The 19,073-nt window shown below is 39.8% G+C and overlaps 1 protein-coding gene across 1 annotated transcript; it reads right to left on the bottom strand.

Annotated features, from left to right (window-relative positions):
- Positions 1 to 8,073: 8,073 nt before the first annotated feature.
- On the bottom strand, positions 8,074 to 11,889 carry ifi30a (IFI30 lysosomal thiol reductase a). Its single transcript, XM_028593914.1, has 7 exons — positions 11,630 to 11,889; positions 10,441 to 10,629; positions 10,090 to 10,164; positions 9,856 to 9,942; positions 9,548 to 9,700; positions 8,459 to 8,527; positions 8,074 to 8,291 (listed from the first exon to the last, which is right to left on the bottom strand). The coding sequence occupies exons 1-7, from the start codon at positions 11,759 to 11,761 to the stop codon at positions 8,226 to 8,228; spliced, it is 771 nt and encodes a 256-aa protein (XP_028449715.1). The 5' UTR covers positions 11,762 to 11,889; the 3' UTR covers positions 8,074 to 8,225.
- Between the last annotated feature and the right edge of the window lie 7,184 nt (positions 11,890 to 19,073).

Here is a 19,073-nt window from a genome sequence, read left to right as displayed (position 1 = left end):
ATAGAGTATGCACGTGTTGCTTCCAACGTTCAAACTAATTCATATCATAAATTTTTTGATTTGTCACGTGAAACAGTGTACGAACAAGTACAATTTTAGTGAAATGTTACGCCGTAAGCTCCTTTAACTTGTGCATGATTGATAAGATGATAAGCAGAACACAGAAAATGAGATTTTATATATATATATATATATATATATATAACTATGATGAAAGTTTGTTCGCTATGATACAACCGTGTCTTTGTCCAAAGTAAAGCCTAACCTGATCACCTCTGTTATGCAACTACCTACATAAGCAAACAGCTCTGTAGGCATTCCTTCCACATGTGAAAAAAAGAGAATAAAGGGGCCGCACACATGCATACAGTGTAGATACAGTTGAAACCAGATATTTACATACACTTAAAAAAAAAACACAAAAACATTTATTTCTTTACTGTCATGCATTAAATCAGAGTAAACATATTCTGTTTTAGATCAATACATATTAACATATTTTTTGCATTTGTTAAATGTCAGAATCGAGCGAGGGAGAATTTTTATGTATTTTTTTTATCACTTTCATCAAAGTCAGAAATATACATACACTTCCTTAATATTTGGTAGAATTGCCCCGAAACTGTTTCACTTGGGCCAAACGTTTTGGGTATCCTTCCACAAGCTTTCTACAATAGTTTGCTGGAATTTTGGCCGACTCCTCTTGACAGAACTGTGGATGCAGATAAAGGCACACCTCAAAAACAGAGCGTCTTTCTTTGACATCATGGGAAAATCAAGAGAAATCAACCAAGACATCAGGAAAAGAATTGTGGACCTCCACAAGTGTGGCTCATCCTTAGGTGCAATTTCCAGATGCCTGTAGGTCCCACATTCATCTGTTCAGACAATACGCAAGTATAAAAAACATGGGAATGTACAACCATCATACCACTCAGGAAGGAGACGGATTCTGAGTCCCAGAGAGGAACGTTTTTTGGAGTGAAATGTGAGAATCAATCCCAGGACAACAGCAAAAGACCTTGTGAAGATGCTAGCTGAAACTGGTAAGACAGTGTCATTATCCACAGTAAAACGAGTCCTGTACCACCATGAGCTAAAAGGTTACTCTTGGAGAAGAAAACCACTACTTCAAAACCACCATAAAAAAGCCAGGCTACAGTTTGCAACAGAACATGGGGATACAAATCTTAATTTCTGGAGACATGTCCTGTGGTCTGATGAAACAAAAATTGAACTGTTTGGCCTTAATGATAAAGGGTATATTTGGAGGAAAAAGGGCAAAGCTTTGAAGCCTCAGAACACCATCCCAACTGTGAAGTATGGGGGTGGTACTATAATGTTGTGGGGCTGCATTGCTGCATAAGGGACAGGTGAACTTCACAAAATAGATTGCATCATGAGATAAGAAAATGTTATGGATATATTGAAGCAACATCTGAAGACATCAGCCAGGAAGTAAAAGCTTGGGCGCAAATAGGACTTCCAAATGGACAATGACCCCAAGCATACCTCCAAATTAGTTACAAAGTGGCTTAAGGACAACAAAGTCAAGGTATTGGAGGGGCCATCACAAATCCCTGATCTCAATCCCATAGAACATTTGTGGGCGGCACTGAAAAGGCAAGTGTGAGCAAGAAGGCCTATAAAACCTGACCCAGTTACACCAGTTCTGTCAAGAGGAGTCGGCCAAAATTCCAGCAAACTATTGTAGAAAGCTTGTGGAAGGATACCCAAAACGTTTGGCCCAAGTGAAACAGTTTCGGGGCAATTCTACCAAATACTAAGGAAGTGTATGTATACTTCTGACTTTGATGAAAGTGATAAAAAAAAATACATAAAAATACTCCCTCCCTCGCTCGATTCTGACATTTATCAAATGCAAAAAATATGTTAATATGTATTGATCTAAAACAGAATATGTTTACTCTGATTTAATGCATGACAGTAAAGAAATAAATGTTTTTGTGTTTTTTTTTTAAGTGTATGTAAATATCTGGTTTCAACTTTATCTACACTGTATGCATGTGTGCGGCCCCTTTATTCTCTTTTTTTCACATGTGGAAGGAATGCCTACAGAGCTGTTTAGTGTATGTAAATATCTGGTTTCAATAGTACATACAGTGTAGATGGGCAAACATGCTACAAATGTGCAGCTTGAATGTTTTTGGAGAAACAATCACAAGAGCCTTGTTTGTCTGATCTTTTATAGTGATAATTATTTAGCAGTGTGATAGAGGGGAAGAGCAACGCCTTAAGCAGGACACTTTGTTGGATCATATGCTCAAGAAGCAAATCCACCTAATTCTACCTAAATTAAGCAAAAGAAAATATCATCAAGCTCTGCTGAATACTCCAAAACTTTACAGGAAACGGAGTTGGAAGTTATCCTAAATACAGGACGACAACATGCTGGATTCACAGGCGCTGTTTTTATTTATTTATTTTTATTAACCACGTATCGTTTTAATCATTAATCTAGAACATGTGCCCAACTGTTTGGAAACTCACTCCTTTTAACAGAGCCCACAATCACTTAAGCTAAAGGAAAATGTGCGGGCTTGCTGAAAGGAATTGGAGGTTGAAAGTTTGAAATAAAAGAAAAAAGAAATAAAAATGGATCAACATCAAGTTTGTATACCAACACGCAGTGTTGGGAAGGTTCACTTTCTACATGAACTAGTTCAAAGTTCAGTTCACAAATTTTAAAATGAACTAGTTCAGTTCAGTTCATACTTGTTTTCCATATGTTGCCGCGAGCTATTCTTTTTCAAAATTATTGCCACAGCCTATATAGAACCACAGACAGCAATTATTTTATCAGCTTAAACACTGAAACTATGCGTCAGATATCATCTTCATATCCAATTAGTCCAACGTGCCGTTTCAGGTTTGCTGTGGATGTGACTGAAGTGCGGATTTTCTTTTTGAAAGCCAGCCGGCAAAGTTTGCACAGAAATGTAAGATTTTTCTCATCCTCACCGACCTTGTCATAAAACTCGTTTAAATGATCATACGATCATCCTTGCTGCTTCGTCGCCTCCGCGCTGCTTTTTGTTTTGCGGCGGTGCGACACCGGTGGCTGGTGTTGCCAGATTGGGTGTTTTTTCCGCTACATATGAAGGCCTGTTTACGGTGTGTTTTAGCCGGGTTTTGGCCTGGAAGGCTCTATAGAAATCTAGCACCCTATTGAACAAAGTTAAACTGAGAGAGCGTGCCGTTCACACACGCCAGAATGAACAAGTTCACAGTAATGTTCATCAGGCAGTAATACAGTACGTTCAGTTCACGTTTGCCCAAAATATGAAAGAGTTTATGAGCTATCGTTCAATGAACGCGTTCAGGCACAACACTGCCAACACATCTATCTATCTATAAATTGCAGGAAGGTCTTTCCGTCTGTGTGTGTGGGTGTTTAGCACATATCTCTTGAACCGTTAGTCCGATGGATTTCAAACTTGACAGCTGTCTTGCTACGGGCACGAGGAAGTGCACTGCCAATTTTGAAGTTGTATGGATTAGAAATGCAAAAGATAGCGTTAAATATATAGGTAAAATAAGCACACATTGGCTTTTGACAGAGAGCAGCGGAGCTTTGGCAGTTAAAATGTGACATACACATCAGACCCACAAAAATGTGCAAAGTAGCACTACTTTGGACTGTCTTTGACTTTGAATAAACAAACGACAATTCCCGAATTTAAGGACGTATCAGAATCCCACACATGCAAGGCACAACCACACAACAAGTGCAGACAGAGTGTGATCCCACTTATAGGCAGGCTATTTATTTTATAAAGCGAGATGTATCTGTATATATGTGTGTCCGTGTTTGGGGGGAAGGTATCCTGCACAGCAGCAGACACCACATGCAGAACGCTTTAGAACAGCGGGGGGGACTCTTTTCCTGCTATTGTATTAAATTGCTGTGAGCTGACAGAACATAACATAGCCTAATCTTGGAGATTATTCCTTCACATAGCGGTGCAATACGAGAAAATCTCAGAGTTGAACCAGGCAGATACATCAGTTTTTCAGTCCATGACGCTAATGTCTGATTACTGTCTGATATTTTCTGATTACATTCTGAATCTGCAGCGTTCTCTGTCGGGTAAATACAGTAGTACAACGTCTATACTACTACTACTACTACTGGAGTTGCATATCAAGTGGTTTGGGGTCCTTCTGTAAGTCATTTTGGGGTACAATTTGGTTTTGATGAATTCTACAAGCAGCAATAGCCTACCACAGGCCAAGCAATCGCCCGTTCCAAACGGGCACTGCACTAGTATCTTAAAAGTGGGAACAGATCCTCGGTAGGGTAAATGATGTAGATTACTCCCAACGTTTTGGTGAGAATGATGAAGTTTGCCAGTGCAGAAACAACCACACATAGAGCCATTGACTCACAGGGCTTTGGAGATATAGCTGGTCAGAGTCCCCAGGCTCCTGGAGGGCCTGATGCTGCGAGCCGAGGGGCCGGGCTGGGGGTCATCGCGCGGGGAGGGCCTGCAGGAGAGCCTGGGCAGCTGCAGGGTGCCTGAGAAGAGCCTCTTCACAACACATCTGACATCGGGATCATGGACTAATGGTGATGGGCAGGAGGCCTGCTCTGAAGACTCCCACTGTCTCTGGGAGGCAGAAGAAAGGACAGGATGCTGTCATGTTTGGCTACATTATTAGATCAGATGCTTCTAATTGTCAAACTAGACATTACCAACTGTGATGGCATAAAAATATGTGAAATGTAGATGCTCCATAGACAGTAAATGAGATGCAGGCCACTTCTTTCATAGCAAAGTTGGTGTCAGCACAATGTATTTTTCATTGATATGTGAATGACACACAGATACCTCTCAGTTACCCCAATGGCGTTAATGATATTAATTGCTGATGTAATGATGAGGTGATGTAAGCTTCATTCATTCAGACATTCTCAGTTACTTAAGCTGCTTTATGACTAAACTAAATTGCAGGAAAAGCAAAAGAAAGCTACAAGTATGCGTCTGTCTTGACAGCGCAGCACTTTCATGTCTATACAATCAGGGGCATCGGACTGTGGGGGGGTGAAGGGGACTGAGTACCCAGGGCCCTCATGTGAGGAGATCCCAAAAAGATGCTAGAATGAATAGCGGTGGACGCAGGGGCCCGTAGAAAATGCCTTTCTACAGGGCCCAGAATGTTGTGCTATGCCCCCATATACAATAATATTATTCAGGAATCTGTAAATTAAAAAAAGGTCAAGCTCGGCCTTTGCCGAACTTGTCGAAGAGACGGTATGAACAACAACACCATCCACTGAGATCTAAAGGTAAGGTTGCAGACAGGGCTGTTTTTGTGCTGTTGCTAGAAACATGACGAGGCACGTAAAAGCTCACTCGGGCATTCTTTTTGGAAGGTTTATCTGATTTCAGGTCCTGAGACCCACACACTATCACCTTGGACACAATAAGACGGTTCTCACAGTGAGATAGTGTTTGGGATTGAGCTCTCAGGGCATCTCTCTCTTTCAGCGTCAGTGTGGAGGGAGAACAGATAGGAGCGCGTGTCTCCTGCTACATCCCGAGACCTTATCTCTCCATCTGCTTAGGAATTAACATCTTTCCATAACCGACTGTCAGCACTCTCTTGGTTTTATTGTTGACCAGTTCTGACCAAGTTGACCAAGATCCAGAGCAAAGGGTTAATGTGACTTTCTCTTGCCATTAACAGATTTCTCTTCTTAGTGACAAAAAAACTAGTAAATGATGTACGTAAATTCAAAATGCCCTTTGAATGGGCTCCCAAACCTCATTTGTTTAATTCTAATAAACGTAAAGTATTGATATTAACCTGAATTTTAAATTAGACAGGGCTTATTGTAACATACTAAGCTCTGTTAATCTTCTCCACAAATGTGCAACACTGGTAAAAGACAGAAAAAATATGTGAGCGTTATGACATAATCCCAATGAACAACAGATCAATCCCACAAGTAACCTGCCATCTTGCTTTTGGCACTATAGCTAATGTGAACATGCAGCAATGGAACAGCTTTTTTTGTTAGAATTCTGAAAAGACGTCAGAAAAACGTAATACATACGCGTCCTAGGAGACAAACAGAATCAACTCTTCAAATTTAGCAATTATTTTCTTTTCGGTATTTCTTAGAGGTTCATTAATTACCCTTACCTCGTTGAAGTAGAACATTTTAGATGAGTTATTTCTCCTCATACTTTCAGCTACTGCATCATGGGAACAAGACAACCGGGAAGGAAATACCAAAGAGGAGGATACAGATACCACATTTAAGATCAGATATGAAGTAGTCTGTGGCACCAATACCTCGGTATGCCGTCGCTCAGTCAAAAACAACCGTTTCCACGCCCCCTTTATCAACACTCAGCTGTCATTAGTTCAGTGATAAACTTTCTCAGCACACTTTTTAGTGCGCTTTAACCTTCTACCGTGGCCTTCTTAGACTGTAACCTCATTACACCCAAAAGCAACAAATACTTTAGAAAATGGGGAGAATTAGCTTAGTTGGAGCAGGAAAAAGAAAAGGATACGGAGCCAGGGGATGTCAGCTGGTTGTGAGATTGAGGTGGTGGAGAAGCCTCCATGACAGGCCATTATTCATGTGTGTCTATCTGACTGTGGAATCAGTGGACGTTGTGCCTCCAGACCTGGTTAGGCAAGTCTCTGGCTTTGATCAAGCTGCATGTAATTTTTTTTTTTTAACAACATAAACACAACTTTGGATGGATTTACTATTTCTAACTGCATTTGAGTCCATGTTTTTTCTCAGGAGACGTTGTGAACTTTAATGACCCTGCCCCCTTCTGCTGCACACCCACATGAACGCACTAACATAAAAGTCAGATGTGACTCATAAAACCACTCATGTTTTTAGCGCCTTTAGTTAGGCTTTCTGGTATGCTTAAAAAATTGACATGCACTTTGTATATAACATATTATTTAGCACACTTTGCATTTTTAGATTTTAAATAACATGTTATTGAACATTAAAGCAACCGTGTAAAATCTCTCTCCGGATAATCTGGCCGACTATTCTAGGCTCAGAGTTCAGGAATCCGCAGAACAAACAAACATTTTAAGACAGCAGTAGGACATGATTCATGTCTCTGTCTTTCATTACCTCTGGTTACAGAGGAAGTTCCCCTGGTGGAACCAGAAAGTTTGACTTGACTGAAGATCACGAGATGTGGCGCCATCTAAAGCATTGTTTCTCAAACGGGGGTACGTGTCCCCCTAGGGGTACTTTGGAGGACTGCAGGGGGTACGTGACATTTTGTCTGCAAAATGTTTTTGCAGTTACAAGGCTGTAGTTACTTCTGCTTTTTTGTCATTTTTTTTTTCCAACTTTGTCGCTTATTTGAATTGTTTTGTCACCCTAGTGTTTCTTTCCTTCTTTCTACTGTTTTTTTCCAAAGTTTTTGTTACTATTTTCAATTTATTCTTGCCTTACTTCCTTCTTTATACTGTCTTTCAAAGTTTTTTTCCACCTTTTTTTCATCAGCATTTAAATGTTTTCCAGGTACAAGGCTGTTATTTAATAAATCTATCGCTGACCTCGCTGTATTCTTCCTCTTTATATACTTTTTTTTTTTCTTCTTTCCACCAAAAATGATTAGGGGGTACATGGCTTAAAAAAACTGTTCAAAAGGGGGTACATTACTGAAAAAAGCTTGAGAACCACTGATCTAAAGGACTGCGAGAGAACGGTCTCTTTTTTAAGATAATTTTTTGGGCATTTTAGGCCTTTATTTTCACAGGACAGATAAAGACATGAAAGGGGAGAGAGGGGGGAATGACATGCAGCAAAGGGCTGCAGGTCGGAGTCGAACCTGTGACCGCTGTGTCGAGAAGTAAACCTCTATATAGGGGCGCCTGCTTTACCAACTGAGCTAACCCGGCAACAAGAGCACTTTCACCAGACTTTTGCAAAGGACACTGCACATCCCAGAACGCTATTATTGAGACAAAATGCTTCAAAGAGCATTTATGGTTTCAGCAGATAACATTTCAATGAGGACACATTTATTTTTTAGAAAGTAAATTGTATTTATAATCTGTGAATTAAAAAGTGAGGTGATTTTTATTTTCCCTTTATAGAAACAGATAGTAACATCACAGATTAAAAAAGAATATTTGATGACATTTCTCAGTGTTCCTTATTTAGTGGCCACACCTGGATCAGAGCAAGCATGTGCAGTGCTGCTCCTTCACTCATTGTGGCAGTAGCTACTGTAGTGTCTCTGGCCCCCCCCGCAGGCCACAGGCTTGGTGCCCTAAAAACAAATGTAGAGTTTGTTAAAAAGGTCAACGGTCAAGTCTAAGCAAATAACAAAATTATGAACCGTTTGTGCTTTCATAACACACAGTAAAATTGGGCTAAAAATGGAGAATTGCATAACACAGAGTAAATGAAATGGCTCGGATTTAACATTAACTGTACCTTGTACATGCCGCAGACCAGAGTGAACAGAGAATTCATGGCCTTATTCTGCAGGTCTTCTGTGTGCACCTGCAAATGAAATACAAATGAGTATCCCAAAGGCTACAGAAACAAGTAGCATTTAGGCAAAGGGTGCAGGTGCACAGTTGACTTTTTTCACAGCAGATTGTGACAGGTGTGGACAAAAATGACAGATAATCACATGAAAATAGGGTAGTCTTTGAAATAACCACGCTATCTGTCACCTTACTTATATAGAGCCAAAGTGTTTTGTAGCAGATATAGTCTTGATATTTTATCGGATTTTTCTGGATGGTGATGTAAAGGTCAGAAAATCTTTGGCCAATTATTATGAGGGGCACCCCCTTGGCGCCAAGACTGCTGCTTGTGACTTTCCCAAAGTCCAACTTGATAATCACCTTCATACAGGCTTGTAAAAGAATGTAGTAATATTCTCATGAATACCAGAGAGAAATCAAATACAGTTAGGGGACTAAATAACAAAATCCCAAATGTAAACTTTGTTCTGAAATGTTTCTATATTTTTCATGTGCACATACAGGGGTACAAACTCAACTATTCAGTTCTACATGGGACAATATTGATATACATTTGTGTCCTGTAAAACTGCATTTAAATTTTCTGTTGAAGCCTTATTTGACAAGTTCAAAAAAATAAAGCTCCAGTTCCCCTGAGGAGGCTTGGCAGAGAGGCAGTAGCATCTGCTGCACCGTGCTTTGGAGTTACTTTAAAATGTAGCTTGACCTAGACCTATCAGTCACAGCTCTCTTTCACTTAGAGGCTGATGCTTTGGGGCCGATCAAGTGTCAAAATAATCACGAACATATCACCAATGTAAATGTACACACCAATTGTTTGAAAAGTGAGCATCAACGGCAGCGGCAGAATGGCAGTGAGAGTGGCTTTAAAGTAAGTCAGGACGGAAATGCAAGTTTCATTCCAAGTCAGGAATGATGTGTTCTATTCAGCTCTGGAGCTTTCTAGTTTCGAGCGGTCTCTAGTTTGTTTTTTTTCTTCCCCCCCCACCACAGGCCATTGGTTTCACCGCTAAATACACTGGAGGCTTACCCCATTAATGGTCACCCAGGGCACATATTGGTGGGGAGGCTTCAGGGCTTTGGTCATCAAGGCATTCTGATGCATCAGCTGGTTTCCCACATCCCCTTTCACACACTTCATGACGCTGTCCCAGCTCAACTGAGGGCTGTAGAGGTTCACACACTACAAACAACAATGGAGGGAAATAAACACTGAAATAATAAATAATAAGTTGGGGAAGTGGCAGTGACCGAAAAGACAAGGGCAGATTATAGCGAGAGACAAACAGACACCAGCCAAATGACTGGGGAAATGCGTGCGTGCGCAGACTTCCTTACACTTTCGCCTGCTTTGATGACATCGGCAGAGGATTCCATACAGTAGATGATCAGGTAAGCAGTGTCGGTCATGTTCATTATACAAGTCTGAGAAGAGATCGATAGATAGGTAGATAGATAAGATAGAAAAAAGTATTTATTTTATTCGATTAAAATTTGTTATTAGATTACATGATTCTGAATTGTAGTTACAGGATTATTCAGCGGTTTTCCCTCTTGGGGGTGTGACTTTACCTCAATCATGTTGCCCAGACATTCTGGTTCTCCATGCTGGCACTCGTAAATGTACTTCTGTCCGTCAGGTTTCTCCTGGGGTGGGATAAATGCAACAGGTTCATAACTAAACATCATTTTTGATATTTATTTATAATAGACGTCACGTTTATGACGTTTATGTTTATGTTTTTTACTTAGGCTTATTTCATCTCGGATCATCTACCCTTCTCCTGCCTTTTTTCTTTTTTCTTTTCTTTTTTTTTAAGTAAAAAAAACTTAATTTCTTTTCAGGACAATGCCATCACCCACTCCATAATATATCGAGAAACTACAATTTCAGTGTATTAAGTTGCATTGTTCACTGCTTACCTCTGCATTGCCGTAGGGCACCAGTGTTACAGTCATGATATCATTCAGCAAGATCCAGGTGGGTAAGAGAATCTGAGTGAGAAACATTCTGCAGCCGGGACACAGACTCTCATAGTACAGCCCCACCTCCACTTTATCTGCTGTCTGACGGGACCTGGTGAAGTTGGACTCAAGGCACTGCTTCAAAACCTGCACAAGGGGGCACAAGTGAGGAGGTTTACTTTTGTGTGACCACTCTACAGTACATCTCTTTGTGTGTGTGTGTGTGTGTGTGTGTGTGTGTGTGTGTGTGTGTGTGTGTGTGTGTGTGTGTGTGTGTCTGCAGGGTCAGGCCATTTTCCATTTGGAGGAAATATTACGAGAGGTAATAGTTTTTTTTAATATATTTTCTGAAATTCAATTGAAAGTTTGGTGGCATTTCCCTTCTATATCAGTTTAAATTACTGCCACCAAAAAATAAAAATAAAAAAAAAACAGAGACAGAGATTGTTAATTATCTTCAATGAAAAAATAGAATGATCCTGTTAATTTTCATTGTATCAGATGTATTTACTCATGTCTTTGTTGTGGTTTTCCCCTTCGGCAACACAGATGTAAAGAGAAACTATTGTGTGACGGGGGAATTTTGTTTTTTACTTCCTCCTTCCCTAAATTGTTCTGTAGAGCGACAGTAAAAAAAAAATAAAAAAAATAAATAAAAAAAACACAACTTATGAGTGACGTCGAATGGAATGCTAACCTTAGTAACAAATCCAAATGTCGTTTCGTGCTAACGTTTCGTCGTTAGTAACGTTACGTTTTTGCTGCATCTGGACACTTGGAAATGTTATTTTGTACCATGACCACTCACAACAGGCTCAAGGAGGAACTATGGCCAAAACAAAATGGTCATTGGCGTTATGGAGTTTTCTAGTTTCCACCAGTGAAAGTGAGCTAAGCTAGCTAGCTAATTGGTCACACATAGCAGCGTCTAGCTTGCTTTATAGCTAGCTAGTTAATGACGTTATTGTTACTGAAGCTGCACTTAGTTTTCTAGCACAGTTAATTTAGAAAGGTGGACGATACCTGGAACTATATCTGGTGACTGTCCTGTGACGCCAACAAACGCCAGCCATTCAAAAAGATAATTGACGTGGTCATAAAATTAGATAATAAGATAAACGCCCTGCTAATACATAATTTATCTCACCCCACACTGGACAGCTGAGTCGAGAGACGAGCACCACTCGGATGGAGGATGGGAACATGAAGAGGAGAGCGCGCAACCGCCGAACTGAACATTTAACCAAACAGTTAAAACCAGCAGCAGAGGAGCCTTCATCTTCAGGTGCAGCACAGAGCTTTAGTTTGGAACTAAAAAAAAAACAACGTTGGTAACACAACAGTGATCTAAAAACTGTAGCTCCCTTGCAACTTTAAATACGGCACCAATACTTCCTCGTGAAGGCTTTCTATTTACTGATTGGCTGATCGAGCCAGCGTCACTTGTAACTAGAAGAGAACCCTCGCTGCTGCTGGTTTAGGGAAGCATTGATTCCACAGAAATTAGTCTAAATGTCATGAGGTTTTGTGTGGGCATACACTACCGGTCAAAAGTTTGGGGTCACTTAGAAATTTCCATTCCAGACACAATACCTGCTGAGATCAGTTGTATTGTTTTTTTTAACCAGGGCAGCAGTTTTCAGATTACATTATTTGCTTACATAATTGCAAAAGGGTTCTCGACTGTTGTAGAAAGAAGTGGCTGAAGAAACACTTGAAATTCATGCTTTTTGGTCTAAACGTCATACCCAAATTAAAAGTGGTACAGCTCCCATATACTTTGACACTCAGGGGTGTGCCTGATATCATTGGAAAGGTGATTGATGTGGGTTTGTTTGTGTATTTGAGAAGTGTTGTATTTTGTAGTTTTTTGGCTTTTTTATTTGCACTTTTCAAATAGAAATAAAAAACGCACAGACATATTTGTAGAAAAGAATTCATATAAAATCCATTTTTGAGTCTTTTAGCTTCTGAATTTTTTTTCTGTAGTAAGCTGAGACGTGGCTAATGCTGTGTTGTCTGTCACCTGTCAGATGTGTTTACAGCAGTGTATTTTAATAATTTTACAGATTTATAACTTGGACAGAAATAAAAAATCTCCATTCTAGCCTCTGTAACTCTGTGTCAGTAAGGCCTAGAATCACCCTGACACAACTTGAGTGTTTCCTTTCCAATGATATCAGGCATACCCCTGAGTGTCAAAGTATATGGGAGCTGTACCACTTTTAATTTGGGTATGACGTTTAGACCAAAAAGCATGGAATTTCAAGCATTTCTTCAGCCACTTCTGTCTACAACAGTCGAGAACCATTTTGCAATTATGTAAGCACATAATGTAATCTGAAAACTGCTGCCCTGATTAAAAAAAACAATGCAACTGATCTCTGCTGGTATTCTGTCTGGAATGGAAATTTCTAAGTGACCCCAAACTTTTGACCGGTAGTGTACGTTTCTTCAGCACAGGGTTTCACATCCTGATATTGCATGCCCTTTCAGAAGGAAATAATGCGATATAAAAACAATAAAAAAAAACATTGTTTCACAGTGGTGGAGTAAGTATTCCTTTACGTACTTGTACCGCACTAGTAATCTGCAGGTACAGTAAATGCAGGCTACTTAGTTGCATTAGTTCCAACGCTGGTTTCACAAATCTTGGAACAGAGTGGAAACTGGGTAAAAACTTTAAGCATTTTATCACAAAAGCTTGGAAAACTTCATTTCACAGCATGCACTGATTTGACACTATACTGTGTCCTCCGAGTTATATTAAGGTACTTAAATGACTCCTACATACACTGGATTAAGTGCATTCAGCCAATAGAGAGGAAGTAAATGTTGAGTACATCTCAACCACAATTGTCATGTTTTGTATATAAGTCCAAAAAGTTCCTGTATAGCAACTGTTGTTGCACAGAGAAAGGAGGAGGAGGAAATTGAAAAATATTCTTAGGAGGAGTTGCAGTCCTGTGATCAGTTCACCAACTTTGTTGTTTTATGGGATAGTATCATTGGCATGACTTGTGCACATTATAAAGCGATGGCATGTCTCAGCTGAGTTCCTTAGTCCACAGGTCATGAGAAACACACACTGAAGCAAAATATTCTTAACCCTTGAACATTATGAAAGGTTTTACCTGGTGACTCTCACATGATCTCTCCCTGCTTTCCTCTAAATCTAGGAAAAAGAGACACAAAAAGCAGGCAGGACACAACACAACTGCATGACTCACTCTGCATCCTGTCTGCTTCGCTTCTCTGTTTTAGCTCAGATTTCGGATTAAACTAAACCAGTACAGTACAGTCATTCACACACTTCCACACACACACACACACACACACACACACACACACACACACACACACACACACACACACACACACACACACACACACACACACACACACACACACACACACACACACACACACACACACACACACACACACACACACGCGTTTTCTCTCTTCCCTCTTGTGGTATCTAGGCATTCAGATAGTTTTGGTTTTCATTGCCCAGGTTTTCATTGAATTTCATTTCATTTATTATACAGGAAAATTTAAAAGCAACATAAACAATATAAACGGGCATGACTCAGTTTAAAATCTGGTTTCCAGCAGGTTCCTGTTCTGCAGCAACATAGAACATTGAACACAATTTCGGCACATGGGGACAAAAACATATCATGAACTAGACATATACAAACAAATAAAACATTTGATACGGACAAACACCCCTATAAGATGTGTGCCTCCAACATAATATAATGAAAGAGAATGTATATTATCATTTCTGGTTCTCCCACATTAACGATTATATATATATATATAAAATCAGTAACAATATCATTCTGGAAAACAAATGTCCTGGTTACTCTGGTTAAAGACCTCAGTATCAACAGTGTTCATTTTAGGGTTGCTTTCTAGGGAAGAAGTTCCGATGAAACTGTTCAGTTCAAATTGAGAAAGGGATTTTTGTGTGAAGGTTTCTTATAGTGTTTCTCACCAAAATGCATTGCGTGTCTCCTTGAAGCCTGGCAAACATTTTGAATGCAGTCCATTCCTCATACAACATTTGCAAGATCACTTTTAAAAATGTCAAATGATTATTTTTTTTTTTTTTTTTTTTTTTATCTGTGTTGGCTTGCTGTCTTCTTCACTGCCTTTGTAGGTGCATTGCTGTTTGGCCATTTTTGTTAGCAGAGCGTGCACACAAGTCGTTGTGTGGGTGCATAATACAAACAAAATGGAGACCCACTTCCAAAAACACCGCTCCATAGCACTACAAGTGGTCAAACACTCCACATGGTGCCTTTAATTTGGGCAAACCAAACTGAACAAATAGTCTTGGCATTTTGAGAACGGCACTGTAAATGACAAGTGCTACAAATGAGCGATGTTATCATGTTTAAGTCCAGCAAAGTCTGCCAGAGTATAAACTAGGACGTGAATATATGAGTACAGTATGTGGAAGTGTAATTAGTTGAAGATTGGCACATCTTTATGAAGCAAATAACACAAAATCTGACGAGCAGCGAAGGTCATTTTATATATCTTTTATTGTCTTTTAAAATCATTGCATCAGCCTAAAGAAAGAACCGTACAGATGAAAGAGTACCTGTCTGAGGACAATCACAACTCTGAAGCAAGCTGTACGCGAGAGAGAAAGAAAGAAAATGTCGCATCTGAATTAAGACAGACCAACAGAGGGAGGATAACACAATAGAAGAGAAGAAGAACCATTTTGTGCATAGGGGTTGGGCACACGTCAACCAATAGGCCTCTACTGGCTGAAACAACAGTGCTCCCTCTGAGTTCAATTGCACTTTGGTGTAGAGTAGCTTTATCTGACTTCCCCATTCATTTCCATTCATTGTTTTTCAAAGAAAGAATAGACCACATTGTTGCTAACCATGCACTGAGAACCGTGTATCTGCTGCTCTTGAGGCAGTGACACATTAGGCAACTTGTCGGGCAACACGGTAAAGCAAAGCAGACAAGACGTTGCCTTGTTGTGAGTGTAAAAAATGTGGATATGTATGTTTGAAACTGTTGCTGCTCTGTAATGTTGCCCGGGCCATTGCCAGATGGATCACTGCCCAATCTGGTCTCCAACGTTCAGAGTTGGGTCTTGAATATGAACTACTGTACACCAGAGAAAAGCACTACAACATTCACATCAGAATAATCCAACGAATGGCACGCTTTCAGGTCAAACTGATGCAGTGATGGTGTGAGAAGACTGAACACCGGCAGAAAAAGGGGAAATGAAAGTGCAGCTGTCAATGTCATATTTGATATGGAAATCACACAAGCTGAGACTACAGTGGGTACATTTTGGTCTTAGAAATTAGTTAACCATTTTTCATTTGAGTATCATTTGTTTTGTAGTGCAAAATCAAGACCATGATAGCTCTTGATAGTAATTCCTGAATTTCCAACTCTGTTCATGTACTAAAACTGTACTCAAGCAAGTTCACCAAGTGGCGTGTTTTTTTTTTTTTTTTTTTTTTTTACTGCTATTCACAACATGTGGGTATATCACCCCATATAGATTCTTTTAACTGAGTCCTTACCAGAGAAACAGCCGGCAGAGCCATGCTGAAATCTACCGTCCTGTACATTATTACATTACATTATAAACAGCAAAAGATGGCAACAGCGTCTCAAGTTAGGATTCAGTCCTGCATATACAAGGCTCAGTGTGAGGTGAAGTAGTCAGCAGGTAAAAGAATGACAAAGACTGATGAAGAACTACGTATTATGAAAACATGAATCTTGTTGAGTTATTATTCTGAAGTTGAGGGAGCACTGTTCTCATAAGTCAGAAAAAAAAAAAAAAAAAAAAAAAAAAAGAGTAACAAATCGAAACAACAACAAAAAACAGTCATAACATTTTTCAAGTTTAAAAACGACAGAGGAAATAAAGAAATATAAATCAATCTATCACAGCCACTTTGAGGGACAGACAGATTGATTTTCAAACGCATATTTACTATTTGGTTAATTACATATTGTAAACATTTGTATTTTCTTTTTCTTTTTTTTTCTGTACGGATGAAAAAAAAAATTCAAGCTAGCTTATTTTTTTTTCTTTATAGGCTCTGTAAGGTTATCATTAACAGATATGAACAAACCAAAAAAAACAACACTTGGACAGACAAATCGATCGGCTTTTTAAAAAAAAAGCCAAATACAAAAAATATATATATACACTCACGCACCATAAAAGAACACTTTCCATGTACAAAGATCTGCGTAAAGGAGTGATCTTGAACTGTTCAATCATGTACCTTCTTACTCTGTCAGGTCAACAGGTTGGACTTTTACTTTCAGCGACCACAGGGATCTACCAAAGGACCGTACAGTGGTAAAGATGGTTCACTTTGTTACAGCATCGGGGTCCAATCGGTGGTGGGTCTCTGTGGCTCGCTGCATCCTACTGGAAGTGTTGGGGTGGAACTTTTAACACTCCCAGTCTACTCACAAAAAAAGAAAAAATCCAGAATCTTCCAAATGACAAAAAACTCGCGTTCAAGAAAACAAAAACCCTCTCTAAATATTGAATCAAATGCAAAGCAGCCAAGACTGCGTTTAAAGGAACACGTCGACTTATTGGGAATTTAGCTTATTCACCGTAACCCCCAGAGTTAGACAAGTCCATACATACCCTTCTCATCTCCGTGCGTGCTGTAATGCTGTCTGACGGCTCCAGCGGCATCAGGCCAGCACAGATCCTGCAGGTGAATGGTTCCAGCAATCCTACTGCTCCGAATAAGTGACAAAATAACGCCAACACGTTCCTATTTACATGTTGTGATTTATAGAGTCACAGCGTTGTAAAAAAACAACGTAACATGAGACACAGCCATCTTCTAACTGTAAACAAACCGGGAACTATATTCTCAGGCGGAAGAATATAGTACTTAGGCGGAGTGATATGCCCGCAGCAAGCCTGTCTGAGAATATAGTTCCCGGTTTGTTTAGGGTTAGAAGATGGCTGTGTCTCATGTTACGTTGTTTTTTGTACACGCTGTGACTATACAAATAACAACATGTAAATAGGAACATGTTGGCGTTATTTTGTCACTTTTGTCACAATTGGGAGCAGTAGGCTAGTTGGAACCAGTTACCTGCAGGATCTGTGCTGGGCTAAGCTAATGCTGGAGCCGTCAGACAGCGTTACAGCACGCACGGAGATGAGAAGGGTATGTATCGACTTGTCTTACTCTGGGGGTTACGGTGAATAAGCTAAATTCCCAATAAGTCGGCGTGTTCCTTTAACATACAGACTCGGCTCTGTACATACTGTACTGTACGTGTACGTGAGCTCGCTTCTTCCTCTCAACGCCACCTGATAATCATGCTTAATAGATTACGCGTACTGGATGTCGTTAAACTGTAAAGTCGATTGCTGATCACGATGAAGCGCACTGCAGCTGAGAGTAAAAATGCTTGCGTTTTCATAACTGCTCAATACGACGCAGCCGCAGAAGTCGAAAGATCACGGTCACACCGAAGCCTCTTTCTGATTGGTTTCGAGCGCAATCCAAATCAGAATGACATCATTCAAAAATATAGATATCTAAGTATATATATTTCAAAATATTTATTCTCTTAATATGTCTCTCGTTCTTCAAACCGTAATAGACACCAAATATATGGGTTTCTTTGTAGTCAGTGAAAGATGTGCTTTGTGTGCGAGGCCATTTCAATTAGCGTCATTTACAGTGTACCAAAGCCGATGAAAAAATATTGAACTCCTCGAATGATCATTTGTCATATAGAAAAGTGTTTTTACAAGAAGCGCCGACACAAATGCATATCTACTGGATGAGCAGGGTGAAAGCCTTGCGTTTCAGAGCAACTTCTACCAACAGTGGGCTAAAAGTCTCAACTCCGAGTCAATGCGCAATAAAGTCGTTGTCTTCTGCCCGTTTCAATGCCCGACCAGCTTTCATAGCTACTAAAGTTGCATTGCTTCTAACTGCTGAACAGCTGTGCTTAACATGGCAAATATGGCGGATCAAAGTGTCTTCCCTGCACTGCAAAAATGGTCATCTTAACAAGTGATGCCGGAAGCTATTCAGCTCTACATTTCTATTTTCCTTTAAGCAACTCAAATACGTTCATCGAATCGCTTACATGGAAGAAGAACCAGCTGGTTCATGAACCTCTTTGAAACAAGCCCGCCTGTTTTGGGATAAACTGCAACCCATTAGCATGGTTTTCCCAGACACCTGGTACACCTAGCAGTATCTAGCCACGCGTTTAGGTTCACTTTCACTAAAAAAATAATCAACAGCAATATGTCTTTCCGGAAACAATGTTTTGGTTACTCTGGATAATCCAAAGACTTCACTGTGAACAGTTTTCTTAGGGACTATTTCTTCAGTAGAAAGTAGTTCCAAGGAAAATTAAAAAAAGAGTGATATCTCAAAATCTGCATGTTTAGATAGCACTAGTAGTTAAGTGTCAGATTTGGGTGAACTGACCCTTTAGGAAAAACAATGTTATTGGTCTTGTTAAGTTGGACAATTTTCCTGTGTGGACACTAATTGCATAATGAGCCAGCAGCTCTCCTTAAAGTTGAT

The sequence above is a fragment of the Perca flavescens genome, chromosome 12 (assembly GCF_004354835.1).
Source record: "Perca flavescens isolate YP-PL-M2 chromosome 12, PFLA_1.0, whole genome shotgun sequence".
Lineage (NCBI taxonomy): Eukaryota > Metazoa > Chordata > Actinopteri > Perciformes > Percidae > Perca > Perca flavescens.
The sequence above is the reverse complement of the archived record's forward strand: the minus strand, read 5'-3'. Positions and strand labels throughout refer to the sequence as shown.

Bases quoted from the DNA above. Each gene is read 5' to 3' on its own strand.
- ifi30a (XM_028593914.1), bottom strand. From the start codon at position 11,761: ATGAAGGCTCCTCTGCTGCTGGTTTTAACTGTTTGGTTAAATGTTCAG. The intron at 10,165-10,440 runs GTAAGCAGTGAA...ATCCCACCCCAG, and splicing joins TGCCCTACGGCAATGCAGAG to GAGAAACCTGACGGACAGAA. The intron at 8,528-9,547 runs GTAAGCCTCCAG...TTTCATTTGCAG, and splicing joins CCTGGGTGACCATTAATGGG to GTGCACACAGAAGACCTGCA.